Source organism: Lagenorhynchus albirostris, chromosome 1, assembly GCF_949774975.1.
Source record: "Lagenorhynchus albirostris chromosome 1, mLagAlb1.1, whole genome shotgun sequence".
Taxonomy (NCBI): Eukaryota; Metazoa; Chordata; class Mammalia; order Artiodactyla; family Delphinidae; genus Lagenorhynchus; species Lagenorhynchus albirostris.
Genome location: NC_083095.1, coordinates 75,715,902 through 75,731,240, shown reverse-complemented (window position 1 = coordinate 75,731,240; position 15,339 = coordinate 75,715,902). Strand labels below are relative to the sequence as shown.

Below are 15,339 nucleotides of genomic sequence, written 5' to 3'. Positions count from 1 at the left end.
CCCCATGAGGTAGGTAATATTCCCAGTCTACATATAAGTAATCATACTGAGAGATGAGTTACACAAGATCACACACTGTTAAGTGGCAGAGCCAGAACTTGACCTCGAAATCCCAACTACAATACAAAGTTTTATTTAAATAAGGAAAATAACTATTGTACAAATATTACTCTTCAGGTGCAGCCTGCAGAGCCATGGCTACGGATGCTTAGGTTTAGAAGTACTTCTATAGATTCTTAGGTTTAGAGATGATACCATCTGGATACCTTTGCTTGAACCGGGCAACCACATCTGGGTCTAGTAGGTGGATCCCATCCAGTTGGTTTCCAAGGGTGATCCTGAAGCATGGGGAAAGATGGGGCAAACCAAAAATCCTGGAATTTAAAGGCTTAATACTGTTAAAAGATACGTACTTTTTATTAAGACTGCCTATCATCTCATTGAATATTCGTGCCAATTCTTTTAAAAAGATCTTACTATTAGTATAGTATATGGTAGTATGGCTGGTTAGAAATTGGGCACAGATTCTGGTGTTAAAAAAGGCTGGATCTGTACTAATTAAGGGTTAATAACTTATGTTTAACCAGGCCTACTTCACAAAGTTGCTGCTGCCAGTGAGTATCCTTTGGATTAGTGAAATGCTAGCAGCACGTCTTTTAAAGCTCTACTAACAGAATGAAAAATTAAAATTGTTGACAGATTACACAGTTTCTCAGTAACCACCAGGGGGCAGATTCAGTACATCCCATAGAATAACAAAGATCTTTAGGTTGTAACAGTGCAGACCTTAAGAGCAGTGGTTTAAACCTTAAAACCTGTTGGGTTCCCAATGAATGTTGTTGGTTGCTTAAGAATCCTCTGAAGCCCATTTATAGACTAGTGGAATGTGAGGTGAAGCTCTACTAACTTCTGTCCTTGACCATAAACAGTTTTGCCCTTGGGGGCTAGCATGTTCTCTGGTCACCTTACCAGTTCGGTTGCACATTGTGTGGTCGTCCAAATAACTCAATCTTGCGAGTGCCAGGGGACAGTCTTTCAATCATGCCATAGATTTCATCCGGTTTATGACTAGTGGAACGAACCTAGGAAATAAAAGCTCTAGCTACTTTTAAGTTACCCAAGATTGAAATTCTAGCCCTTTCCATTTATGTTTATGATCCCAATGAGAAAACCTGGGATAAGAATATACCTGACTAGAATAACTGATAGCAGTTTTAAAATGTGCATCTTTGGATGCCTGGGCAAAGTACATACCTCAGCTACGATCACATCACAATCCAGACCCTGGTTGAAGCCTTGGGGATTTCCTTTGACACCAACCTGCTCACCAGAGAACAGATTACCTTATGAAACCCCAGCATTTGAACTGTTTCTCAATAAGCAATCAAACAATTCCTATTTTTTGCTCCACCTATTGAATTGGGCCCCACTGCTGCTCACCAAGCAGTGTTCCTTCCCATGGTTCAACCAATGACCTGTGCGGCCTGTCCGAATGATGCGTTGCAGTTGATTTGTCTTCACCCAGATAATTTCATCTACCCGTTCGTAACTGTGGGGTATAAGAAAAAGAATTGGAGCTTTAATCAGGCTTTCACAGTTTAGGGGTGGTGCCATCTGTTCTACAGAGGCAAGGAATCACAGAATACGCTGAAAGAAAGGAACACATATCAACTACAGTAATTATGTACTTATTTCCCTCAAAAGAAAGCAACACAATGATCGTTACTTACCCCCAGAGGTTCAGACATTCTCTGCCCAACTCCATGGCCCTAGAAAGAAATAAAGGTTAAACAGCTATTTCCATGCCCATATTTCTTCTCCCTTCAAGATACATGTGTTGTCTTCAGTAGACATTCAGTGAACATGCGAGACACCATTAGGGCAACAGAATGGATCTAAGAATGAAAAAATAAAACTTAGTATCTATTCTCAATGACCTTACCTTTCACAAGCAACAAACGTAGAGTTTCATAGACTTCATGTGTCATTTGTGTTATAAACAGGCATTAGATCTCAGTAGGTAAAAAAGGCTGACTCACTTATATATTTAATAGCAGGGCTAGGAAAACCCAGGATTTTATCCCCACCCAGTACTCACTCTATACTATATCTGCCCATACCTACATATCTTTGAACTGCATTACCTGCCTGTGACCCAGAGGAAGAGAAAGCCATCATCCTGCAGTACTGGTATGTTGAGCCTGCGCATCTCATCATCTGTCAGGGTCCCATAGGGCAGCTCCATGTGAATATCCCAGGGTGGGTCAGCCATCACAACTGCAAACTTGCCCAAGATACTGACGTCCAGGTAGCGGATATCACAACAGATCCACTGCATGAGGTGGTATTTGGTCATCTTCCCTTCCTTTACTCTTAGATTCATGGCCCCAGTCCCTCTTTTTACATTTGATTTTCCTATTCCCTTAGATGCGTATCTATCCCACTCCATTCCCAATCAGCAGGGCGGATTGGTGATTTATGCCCTGCTTTCCTACATGTATGGCTACCCTACTAAGATAAAGGTCCTTAAGTTGAGGTAAGTTTTCTGAGCAGATAGGTACCTGAGGTGGGAAGAGTCGATCTGCATTGGAGTCACCTCCAACGCTCTGTGTAAGGGCAAGCTCCTGGCTTGGTGTATGGTCTTTGCTTCCAGGAGCTTCAGAATCCATGCAAGCATCAATTTCATAGTGAACATATTTGCAGGTATCCATGTGGAAACATGTGTTAAGGAAAGAGCAGTCACCTAATGACTCATCAGTGTGTTTATTGATGATCCGTCTGGGGAAATAAAAAGGGAGAATTGGAATCAAGATGGTGTTCCAGTTAGATGCCGCAGTTCGAGGTCCAAATTGTTGCAAAATTTCTAGTCTTTCACTATCATTAGAGCTGCCTCCACAAGTTTTCAAATAAGGAAGGCAGGTGACATTAAAATCTGTAATTTACACTAAAGAAGAGTTTTAATTCTTCTCTGAGCAAAGAGTTAACTTCCTTATGACAGGAAGGAAGGGCTTGCTAGTTAGAGCAGAATAAAGCACCTACCTAACAGCCCAGGTTCCTGTTTCTCCTAAGATCATCCTTCTTCCAGAGAACTTTAACTTTCACTGGGGCTCGGAGACAGAGATGTCTTGCTATTGCAAGAACAGAGGGGCATTTTTTTCTTTAAATCTCACATCGTTTTGGGAGTGCAGCCTGTATTCCCTCCCATAGAACACTACTTCTGAAAGTTTACCTTCACAGTCTGGAAGTCTTAGACAAATCATATTAAAACCACTTAATAACAGGATTAAAGACAGAAACCCAATAACCGGAAGAAATGTGCTTAAAAAGAATGACTGCTTCTAGGAGACCCATCCAACCCTCTCCCTCCCAAAAGACCTGAAGTGCAGCTTGCGACAGGGCCGGTCAGCATCACTGGCTTTCATGCACTCCTCCTTGGTTCCATAGTCACAGAACTCTTGCACTTGAGCCCGACCTCGTGAGCGAAACTTTTCAACTATGGATTGTTCCTTGGCTGTTGTAGTATTCAGTAGCTCTAGGATCTCCTGACTAACCTGTGACAGAAGAAACCTTGGTCTTAAAAGGGTCTGTAGATAAAATTAGCCCTTAAACCACCTCTGCAAATTCTACTTGACATCAATGTCCTATGAGGGGTCAATAGACTAAGTTAATATGGGAAAATTGGAGCCCTAGGAGAAGAGATGTGTCATGGGTTTAGTCCTTTCTCACAAATGTGCCTTTGGGATGAAATTAAAATATAAGAAGACTGGTTCCTACTGCTAAGCATTAAGCTAAACTCCCCTCCCCAGGAAAGCATTCCTTCCAACCAAAACCACTTACATTTATTAGGTACTGAACCAAGGCACAGTGCTAAGCACTTTAGTGTTTAGCTCAGAGCCTATGCAACAATCCTATAAGCAGGGGGTGGGGGAGCGGTAGGAAATGGATAACTATTGTGGGTCCAATATTTAATAGACTCAGAAACCACTACAATGCCATTCCACATTGTACAATCAATTTCCATAATTATTGGTCCATATGACTATCTTCCAGTATTCGTCCCCTCTATTACTATATTTGGATTCCTCTTCTCAAGATCTGATGATTCTTCCAAACAGATACAATGAAAAAGATTCTCTAAATCCGAGTTTCCCAACATTGGTGCATTGTTTACATTCTGGGCCAAATAACTCTTTGTCGTGTGGAGGTTGCCCTGCTAAGACTGTAGGATGCTTTGCAGCATCCCTGGCCTCTGGCCTCTACCCACTAGATGCCTGTAGTGCTCCCGTGCTGTGACAAACCAAACATGTCTCCAGACATTGCCAGATGTCCTCTGGGGGTTGCGAGGGGGGTAAAATCATCCTCAGTTGAGAACCACTGCTCTAAACCCTGAATTCTAAGAACTGCTCTTCGCCCTCGGGGTAAATTCCTCTCAACCAAAGCTAAAATTCAAAGTACATGTGTGAAAGCATTTCCATCTACCCCTACCTTCTTGCTCTGTTGTTCCTTAGTAGATTGTTGGTTAAGAAGGCTCTCTATCTCCAGATCAACATCTGAGGCAGCATGTTTCCTTGACTTCTTGGTTGGCTCCTTGGCTACTTCTGATGCTGAAGAGGCCAAACCAGAGGCCAAAGAGCTAGCAAAGGTAGCTACTGTGGTCGAGTCCTGTTCTGCACGCCGCTTCTGCCCTGTGATAGTCCCCGCTACCTCCCCAGAGCCCTTTTTTTCTGCCACAGCCCCCATCATGGCAGACAGCTTGGAATGATCAGCGTAGGTCACAAGAGTGGGATGTGCATCATCTTGTAGGAGACCTCGCTTTACTTCAATCAACTCCTGAGCTGCAAACTTCTGTAGGAGGCTTTCCACCCCATCTTGAGTGGCAGGGGCATCTGGCTAAGGAAGGAGGATGGGGGGAAAGCATTAAGACACTGACCATGAACTGAAGAAAAACAGTGGTAGTTCCCAACCTTGTCTTATCTGGTCATTACCGTGGAGATGGCAAGACGGATGGACACAGCATCAGTGGGCAAAGTTAGCGCCAGATCAGAGAGGTGGTGTAGCAACTTCTTCTCTAATTCAGGGTCTGTAGCTAGTTCAGGAACTGCTGAAGCCGTGCTGGGCTTAGGGCCACCAGAAGTGGGTGCAGTAGGCACCGGGCTGTCACTACGGAAGGTTGGAGACAGTGCTGCCTCTGGATTCCGAAGATCTAGGAGTGAAGAGAAATGAAAATGAAAAAGGGCAACCATTGTCAATGTATACATTCCTCAGGAGTCAAGTTCTCCAGCATTCACAACACACAGTTCTTTCATTTCATGAAGAAAATTCTCTGACCAGATTTAGCACTAGATACCCCTTATTAAATCACACTCAAGCATTCACTGCTTTGCCAAGATAATCCTGGATTTTCTGGGAACCACTTACCTTTTCTCTGTTGGGTGAGAGGTCTTTTCCTAATTCCTTTCCTTGCTGTGCTTCAAAGAAATAAATTAGCAGCTTGGTAGATTTAAATGTCCATACCACCTCCCTTTAGTCACTCTAAAATGACAGCTGATATAATCAACCTGTAAGCCAGGAATATTTTCAACAACCTACACTGTGATCAAATCTTTTTGAAGAATTGAATTTGAATGAATTAAGGCCACTGGACATCAGAGGGTATAAAAAATGACAGGAGGGATTCCCTGGTGGTGCAGTGGTTGAGAGTCCACCTGCCGATGCAGGGGACACGGGTTCGTGCCCCGGTCCAGGCTAGGCCCGTGAGCCATGGCGGCTGAGCCTGCGCGTCCAGAGCCTGTGCTCTGCAACGGGAGAGGCCACAACAGTGAGAGGCCTGCGTACCGCCAAAAAAAAAAAAAAAAAAAAAAATGACAGCGTTGGGGGTTAGAATGATGCGACCTTTAAAGTGAAACACAAAAATTTTATAAAACTGCTGAAGCCCTGGTCACCAATGATATTTCTTGACTATATTTTTATCACTTACTCTAGTACTTCACAAGCTGGGTAGCCAACATAACCTTGAGAAGAGTTAAGAAACTCAAATCGGGACAAAATATTACCTTTGGGAGAGCCTAATATCTGTGATTATTTAGTTAAAATACAGATGAAATATTAAACATTCAGAACCTGTATTGGAATTCCGTTAAATACTATATAAGTGGGCCACTAGTTTACATTTAGAGATATTCTGGTTACTTAGAAATTTCCACTCTAATGGAACTAACTTTAGTAAAATTTAACTCAGAAGTCTAAGGAAAATGGAGCTGAAGTATACCAAACACCTTGGGGGAACAGTTACATTTTAGGAAAATAACTTATACCCTACATGGAAAACAGACTCCACAACTCCATACTAGCTAGAAATGTTAAATAATTGCAGAACTTTCTTTACCTTGCTTATGTATGATTCTTTTATGTTCTGCTGGATCTCAGACTAGAACTTTTTTTTTAAAAAAACATAATCCTATTTATTTATTTATTTGGCTGCGTTGGGTCTTCGTTGTGGCACGCGGGATCTTTGTCGTGGCACACAAATACCCTAACAGACATCATCTCACTGAGGAAAAGCACTGATTTTGCTCCAATGTTAATGTCAATAAGTTGAAAATGTACTTTTTATAATTAACCTGATACTACCAAGAATATAATATAAACATTTCTTCTTCTCACAGAGTTTTCACTTTCTCTGGTAACTAAATTTATATGTTCTTTGAGTCATGTGTAATTTTTCTTAAAGTAAGCAAGAAGTCTATGAAAAGAACCACTTTAAACATACATTTTCAATCCCTGGAACTGGATACAGACATTTTTTTTTTCCTCTTTGGTTATCTGACTGATCACTTGTTTTAATACAGTTCTTTTAAAAAACAGCCTGTGATTCTGGTTATGAATCCTTGTGTTAGTAACACCTCCTAGAAGTATTCTTTTCATGACATTCAGGACACTGAAGCTGAAAATACCTTTTTAAAAAAATACCTTTTTCAGGTTATTGGGAGGAGGAAGCTCACGTTTAATATTTTGGAAAAAATCTAACAGCTGATTAATGCAACTGTTATTTATAGATGGGCTTTAGCCACTCTGTGAATTCCATGAAGTCACTACAAATTTGGGGGAAAGACTCCAACGTTTTATCATTCTTAAAATGGGTCACTGGCAGAAAATCATTAGGAATCCTTGAGCTCCAAATCCTTCAGAAAGTATCTGTTCAGTTATTAATTCAGTATATTTACTGAGTGCTTCCATTATGCTGGTAACTATGCTGACACTCTGCTTCTAATCTAATGAAAAATTTAATGTGTTGGGCTCAGCAAAGGAATACTTAATACTTGAGTTCATTCCTTGGTTAAGAGCTCCGTTGAAGATAAACAAAATACTAGCTTGAAGACATAAAAATATGGCTGCTCTACTAACTTGCTGATCCCTAAAACATGTCAACATCTATATTCACATCTTCAATCCCATTGATGAAATACATTGAGCAATTCACATATTTACTAATGTGCTAAGCCTGGCCAAGTTTATTTTGTTTCAGTTAAAATTAAGTAAATATTTATTGGAAGTGATAATCCTCACTTCAAAAATCTGTACTTTACTCTATGGAAAACAGTACGGTGGTTCCTAAGAAAACTGAAAATAGAATTACCATATGATCCAGCAACTCCACTTCTGTTATATATCCAAAAAAGCTGAAAACAGCATCTTGAAGAGATATCTGCACAGCCATATTCACAGCAGCATTATTCACAATAGCCAAAAAGGTGGAAGCAAGTATCCACCAGTGGATAAATGGATAAACAAAATGTGGTACACACATACAATGGAATATTATTCAGCTTTAAAAAGGAAGGAAATTCTGACACTTGCTACAACATGGAGGAACCTTGAGGACATGCTAAGGGAAATCAGCCAGTCACAAAAAGACAAATACTTTATGATTCCATTTACATGAGGTATCTAGAGTAGTCAAACTCACAGAAACAAAATAGAACGGTGGTTGCCAGGGCCCGGGAGGAGGGGAGAATTGGGAATTATTGTTTAATGGGTACAGTTTCAGTTTTGCAAGACAAAAAACTTCTAGAGATTGGTTGCACAATAGTGTGAATATATATACATCACACTATCAACTATACATTTTAAAATGGTTAAGATGGTAAATTTTATGTTCTGTGTATTTTGCCACACTTTTTTAAAAAGTTGTACTTTAAAAATGCCCGGCTGGGCTTTCCTGGTGGCGCAGTGGTTGAGAGCCTGCCTGCTGATGCAGGGGACGTGGGTTCGTGCCCCGGTCCGGGAAGATCCCACATGCGGCGGAGCGGCTGGGCCCGTAAGCCATGGCCGCTGAGCCTGCGTGTCCGGAGCCTGTGCTCTGCAACAGGAGAGGCCACAGCAGTGAGAGGCCCGCGTACTGCAAAAAAAAAAAAAAAAAAAAAAAAAAAAAATGCCCGGCTAACAAAGGTCTCCCAATGATTCTTGGTTCATAGTATTCTGCATTCATTAATGACACGAATACATTTTAGTTTACTCAATATCCTTGTCTTTTAACATTAACCTCAGAAGTAAACAAGTATCAGATTTCAGTAATGCTATAAAAATCTAGATGTGGTAAGAAAATTTTTATTTTCTGTGAGAAAAGAACTGACTGAAGAAAAAAAACTTTGCATATGGCGCAATGTTTGGTTAATACCAAAGTGTGGTTAATACCCTGGAGAAGTGAAGTGGAATTTCTATTAATTAATCCATGATAATATGACTTGCACTTCTTCCCCTACTTACCCTGCCCTCTTACCTTCCCTTTAATTGTCTAAGTCCTACATAGCCATAGAGACCAAATTCCAAGTGCCAACTCTTCCCTGATGCCTTCACTGGCTAAACCGACTCTTGTTACTTCTACCTTCACTGTACTCATTGTGGAATCGATTCATTTGGCATTTTACATATGTCATATTGCATTTGACTCTTCCTTTATCCCCAACTAAATTTTAAACTCCTTGAGGGCAGGGACACTGTCTTTTGTCTAACTGGACTCATGTACGCTGTAGACACTCGATAGATGTTCATTCATTATGGTATAAGAGTCCTGCCAGAGCATCTTCTAGTTCCAAGGGCCAGCCTACAAGTGCATGGACCTAATATATATTTCAACACAAGATTTACAGACGGACTCGAGTATACTGATATACAGTGCAACAAGCTACACACAAGAGCGGTACGGATTCATTATCCTTGTAGATCTTTGATTTGCCTTAAATAATTCAGGGCTTGTGCTGGGGATGTGGTATGAGTAGTACTTAATCTTTTGAGGTTCCTTCAAGTTTTAAGACTGTGACACAGGAGAAAACGGGAGGGGAGAAAAAGTTTAAAAACAAATGTTTTCAGATTCCTGCTCAGTGTGTAAACGTCTAAGACAATGCCAGTTCCTCTACTCGTTTAGCAACACCGAGTGCTAACTCTGCGAGGGCCATTGAGCTGGGCACTGTGGATATAAAGGTTCCGTACTTGCTCTCACAGCGCCCCGAATCTCAAAAGACATGACCACTAAAAAGCAATTGCTATAACCGAGAAAAGAACAAAGCGCCACGGGAGTAACTAAAAAAAGGGACTTGCTGCTTCGAGGGATCTGGGGCTGAAAGGCCTAGCAAGTGAGACGCTCTCACAGACTCAAGAGGAGTCAACCTGACGCGGGGAGGCGGAGGCTTCCGGCCGGGGAAAGCGGAACCGGCGGAACCAGGGCCCAGGCTGGGAAGGAGCCGCGACTACTTGCAGGAAGGTGAAGCGTCTGTGCTGCTGAGGTGGGGGGAGAAGAGTACCAATGTATGAAGCCTTAAAGAAACGGCAGTTTGGAGAAAGGCACCGACTCGGGAGCTGTGTTTTTCTCCAGAGTTCCCTCCAGCCCTCCCCGGCTAAGGCTCGGCCCCAACAGTCCCGCGCCTCACCCAAGTGCCCCGAGTCCTGCTTCCGCCTCCGCTGCAGCCTCTCCCGCAGAGAATCCAGCTGCTTTTTATGGGCCTGGATAGAGCTCCACGTGTCCGACATTTCGGTCTCGCAGCCCAGACACGTCCCGAACCAAGGGCGACTGCCTTCCACCTCTCAGCCCTAGTTCCAAGAATTATCCAACTCTCATGCGGACACCCGAAGCCTAACCGGAAAGAGATCCCGGGAGACGCACCGGACGGAAAGTCATTTCCGGTTTTGCTCTCCCTTTGAAGCTGAAACGAGAGCCACCTTAAGTGTTGGCGGAATGGCGGGTATGTTTTTTATGGGAGTTCTTTCACGCTTCCGGGTGAGGTGAGGCTGTGGTTGCCATGTTGGTGCCTGGCAGAGCTGCCATGTTGCTTATAGCCGCGCATGCGGCCATGTTGAATATTAGGAAATGAGTTCGAGTCGTACTAAGCGCACGCGGGGCAGCGTATGTAGTCTAGATTTTGGAAATGAAGGATCACTAATTTCTTTTGACAGTTTGGTACTAACATACCTTTGCCACTGAAGGTGTAGCTTCATGTTCCCGTGCACTTGTTTGCAAAAATATAGCCATAACTCATGCATATTTGAGGGAGAACTGATGGAGCAGAGATACTATAATGAGTCTACAAATACATATTCTCACTCTTTTTGCTTACACCAAATCTACAAGTATCATGTGTAATACATTAAAATAGAGTCCTCAGGGAATTCCTTGGTGGTCCAGTGGTTAGGACTCTGCGCTTTCATTGCCAACGGAACCGGTTCAATCTGCGGTCGGGGAAATAAGATCCCAAGCTGCTCGGAATGCGTGCATGCATGCATAAATACATACATATATACATACATACATACTCAGAAGGAGGCACTAGGGGGCTCCTGAGGTTCTGGTTGAGCTGTGTTTCTTATTCTGAGAGCTGGTTGTATGAATACGTTGTTTGTGAAAATTAACTGAGCCAAACATTTTGGTATGTGCACTTCTCTGTGTAGTAAACTTAAAAATTTCGTTTTTTTAATGAGGTTCTCTGAATGGAAGCATTTGAGAACCACTGATTTATCAAGCCTACGGAACGCCAAACACTGCCAGAAAGAACAGCTTAAGAAGGCACGGCCCCTGCTTTCAGAGCTTCTGGTATGGTAAAGGAGCTATGACCCAGTTTATTGATATTGAACCATCTTTACAGACTAAGGCAGCACCGAGCATAGACTTAAAAAACAAACGTGATTGCAAAGAAAGGAGGACTCCAAGCCCAGATGACCCTTTGGCAAGGAGGTGACATCAAAGTTCAGGCTTGGAGTGACAGCTAGTACTTCAGTAGGTGAAGCTATAGGAAAGAATTCCAGGCTAAGAACATGATAAAAGCAAAGGTCTAGACTAGATGTAGAAAAGCATGATGCGTGCCGTGCTGACCCAGATTAATTTTGCTAGAACACAGAGAATTATCTTTGGGAATTTGGGAGAATATTTGTTTCCATATTTGAGGCCAAATTGCAAAAGGTACATGTTACCTGAGTAACGAGCTTGCAATTTATTCAGCATACAACAGGGTACATTTTAAGTTTTGTGAATAGGGAATATTTTAGGGAATCTGGTGTTCTGGTTGAATTGAGATGGGGAGAAAAGTTTAGAGATAGGGAAGATAATTAGTAGCCTATTGTAACTGTTTGATGATAGGACCTTTAAGTTAGAAGCTATCTATGTATAGTAATGGAAAGGAAGGGGTGAATATGAAGGGAGACTACTGAGAAGAAAGATGTATGTGTTTTGGAATGTGGCAGTTTCATTAATTTATTCAGAAAATATTTGAGTGACTACTATGTGCTAGGTACTGTGGAGATTTAGTAGTGATCAAAATATCCATTTCCATATCATTTTCTGAATTTAAATTTACCTAGTAGATAATTTACATTGTCTTTTTTTATTTATTTATTTTACTTTAATTTTATTTTTGGCTGCATTGGGTCTTTTGTTGCTGTGCACAGTCTTTCTCTAGTTGAGGCGAGCGGGGGCTACTCTTCGTTGCAGTGCACAGGCTTCTTATTGCGGTGGCTTACCTTGTTGCAGAGCACAGGCGCGTGGGCTTCAGTGGTTATGGCACACGGACTCAGTAGTTGTGGCACACGGGCTCAGGAGTTGTGGCTCGCAGGCTTAACTGCTCTGCAGCATGTGGGATCTTCCCGGACCAGGGCTCGAACCCGTGTCCTCTGCATTGGCAGGCAGATTCTTAACCACTGAGCCACCAGGGAGGCTGCCCTACATTGTCTTTTGAGATGTGTACCTTTATATATGAGTATTGAGATAGAGGACACAGAAATGAATATGGGCTCATATGAGCATATCTGGACATTTAATTCTCAGGATTATACTTAATTAGAAGGAAAAAATTCCATCTTGCTCAGCTGAAATACTCTTGGCAAAGTTGGCTGATGTGAGATCATAAAAGACTACTTCCAAGGGCCTGCTCTACCTAAGGCTTTATTTATTTTTTTTTGTGGCAGCAACCTGCGGCACACGGAACTTACCTGACCAGGGATTGAACCCACATCCCTTGCAGTGGAAGGCAGAGTCTTAACCACCAGACCGCCAAGGAAGACCCTACTTAACAGGTTTTGCTTCCTTTAATAACCTGGGTCTAACAACTACCCTCAAGAGAGTTGACAAGGGATGCTTTGCACTTTCATTTGGGATATATTCTGTGTGGCCCTATGTTTAGACACATGTATTATTACTGAAGTAAGATAATCCCATTATTGCTCTATTAGAGAACTGTTAGAGTTAACTGTTCACAAATCTGAATCCCTCACTTGCTGTAAGATCACTATTTCTTTCAAGGTCCTTAACACATAGAAATGAAATACATAGAAATTATATAGCAGTAAAATTAAATAGTCTTGGGAGAGAAAGACAGTACTGGATATAGCTTTGTAGAAGATGAAGGGGGTTGATTCATCTTATAGACAGATTTCCACAGGTCAACCCTTAAATTCATAAGCATTTTCGTCTAGGAAAGGAAGAATTTTTCTAGTGGAAGAGATTCAGTCTCTGGTAGAATTCGAGGTACCTAAGACCTGGATTGCCTCCTCTCACCTACAGAGGAAGCCAAAGAAGGAGTACAGGTACTCCTTAAAGTCAGCCAAGTTAAGGCCAGCTCCCAGAAGTCTTTGCTTTCATATTCACTTTGGATAAATTATTACAGTAGTAAATTAGGCAAATTTTAGGAGCACAGGAGGGCCACTTAGCATGATCTGCTTATAGAGGGATTTTTTTCTAGACTTCTCAGGACCAGTTTTCAGCTCATAAGAAAGCCACTGCTTTCTTGTGTGCCTACTCTTAGCCAGTCTGTATACAACTCTGAGCAGTACAGGAAGGAGGAAGGAATCTCACCCAGACCTCTTCTAGTCAAAAGAGTGTAAGCCTAGTTGTGAGTAGATGAGTGCTGCATGCACTACATTTCTGAACTTTTCCTCCTATCTGCTGTGGTAGACTTTCCAGAGTTAGCCATGGCTCCCATCCCACATGCCCTTATGCAGTATGTCTTTGCCACTCTTCCCGATAAGAGGTAAAGCTTGTTTCCCCTCCTCTTGAATCTGAACTGGTTTTCTGACTAGCTTTGGCCAAGAGAAAGTGGCAGAAGTGATAGTCTTTGAGTTTCAGAGTCTAGGCCTTTAAGAGGCCTTGAAGCTTCTGCTTTTGTCGTCTTGGAGGCCTAGGCCTTCATGGAAGTCCAGTTATCCTAATAGCTAGACCATTTGAAGAGAGAGTGAGGGAGAGGGAAAGGGAGAAGGAGAGGGAGAAAAAAGGAGTGAGAAAGAGACAGAGAGAGAGAGAGAAATCCTAGAGATTGAAAGATATCAAAAAGAGTTCCTGGAGAATGAAAAACTCTAAGAAAAGAGACTGCAGTATTCCAGCCATTCAACTGAGGGGCCAGAGGTGAGTGAGGCCATCTTGGATCCTCCAGCCCGAATTGAAGCTGCTGAGTGAGCTCAGCCCTCACCACATGGAACATAGACAAGTCATCCTAGCTGAGGCCTGTTGGGACAACCCATGGACTCACAAGCAAATACATAATTATTGTTTAAGACACTAAGTTTTGGATGGTTTGTTACACAGCAATGGGTTACTGAAACATCCACAGTATTGACCAAATACTGCACTTTGTAACTGGTTCTTTGGTCAAAATTCTTTTTTCTTCACTTTTGTCCTTACTCATTTTTTAAAATTATATGATCAAAAGCAAAGTGTCCAATGGGATTAGTAAATCTGTTGTTAAATTAAACATTAGAAAAGACAAGGAAATGTAAAGGGAAGTCAAAGTTGGGTCTAATGGAGAAACGCTCATGTGAGTTAAGTTTGTTTTGGGGATCAGGAGACGGATGTTCCTTGATTTACTGAGAAGTTCCAGGGACGGTATCCAGAGTCCCAGGAGCAGAAATCTGTGAGAGATGAAATGTGCCAATAGAATTGAAACCTTTTTTTGGGGTGACAGAGGTTGAAATCTGGGAGAAGCAGATCCTGAGAGAGTCAGGAGTCCAAAAGTTTTATTGGGAAGTAACACTTGTAAAAAGAAAAAGGGAAGAAAATGGGATTGGGCAGGGAGAGCTGTCCAAAGCTGTCAGTGATGCAGACATGACAGCCTCTGCCAGACCACTGGAGAGTTCCATAGCAAGAATCATTCATTAGTCCCATGTTCCCTGGGAATGGCTAAGCCCTGTACCACCCACCACCTTGCTTAGCCTTTGACCAGGGGTTTGGAGAACAGTAGGACAGCTAGAGGCTGTCAGCTAACCAGGTTTCTTGCAGCTAGGTAGCCAGTTCTTTCTTAAAGGGACATGTCTGAAGTAGCACACCTCTGTATCTGCCAAAGGGGACTTGACGTGCCTTATGTAGGTTTTTATATGGTAACTGCATTGGTCCTTAGGTTGTCATATGGATTCAGTTAATATATTTCAGCATGGTTATTAGGAAAACTGAATGTAAGAGAACTGTACGTCCCCGCCCCCTTCTCTCTCTTCGTAACATGAGTTAGTTATTTCCCTTTCTGGAATCCCACAGGCCACTGTGTCTATCACAGTATTTACTACCATGATATAAAAATATGTTTTCATTTTTCTTCTTCCTTGACTGAGCCCCCTTAGGGGCAGAAGTTTGTTTACCTTTGTATCTACCCAACACTTGGTCTCTGAAACAAAATAAATCCTCAAAAATTAACTGAATGAATGAGTGAGGAAGCTGTCTCTTGCTTCTTGTACTAGTGATTTTTTATCCATCTAGTTTGAACTGAATCCACTATGTATATTTCAGGTAAAGCGTTTCGCAAGCTGCATTTCTTGACATATTCATTTCAGCAGGTTAGAGTTAATTCACCTTCCAAAAGGATGATCAAATGA

At 42.1% G+C, this 15,339-nt stretch overlaps 1 protein-coding gene and 1 long non-coding RNA gene across 2 annotated transcripts in view; one reads left to right on the top strand and one right to left on the bottom strand.

Annotated features, from left to right (window-relative positions):
* Window positions 1-117: 117 nt before the first annotated feature.
* On the bottom strand, window positions 118-10,149 carry METTL3 (methyltransferase 3, N6-adenosine-methyltransferase complex catalytic subunit). Its single transcript, XM_060146209.1, has 11 exons — window positions 9,927-10,149; window positions 4,986-5,203; window positions 4,486-4,890; window positions 3,376-3,551; window positions 2,562-2,778; window positions 2,145-2,332; window positions 1,731-1,769; window positions 1,441-1,549; window positions 1,255-1,320; window positions 970-1,082; window positions 118-338 (listed from the first exon to the last, which is right to left on the bottom strand). Exons 1-11 carry the CDS (start codon window positions 10,024-10,026, stop codon window positions 227-229), a joined length of 1,743 nt encoding a protein of 580 aa, XP_060002192.1. The 5' UTR covers window positions 10,027-10,149; the 3' UTR covers window positions 118-226.
* Window positions 9,733-15,339, top strand: part of LOC132518225 (uncharacterized) — a 68,722-nt gene continuing 63,115 nt past the window's right edge. Inside the window, exons 1-2 of the long non-coding RNA XR_009539884.1 lie at window positions 9,733-10,238; window positions 12,451-12,558. This is a non-coding gene — a long non-coding RNA (uncharacterized LOC132518225). The remainder of the gene's footprint in view (window positions 10,239-12,450; window positions 12,559-15,339) is intronic.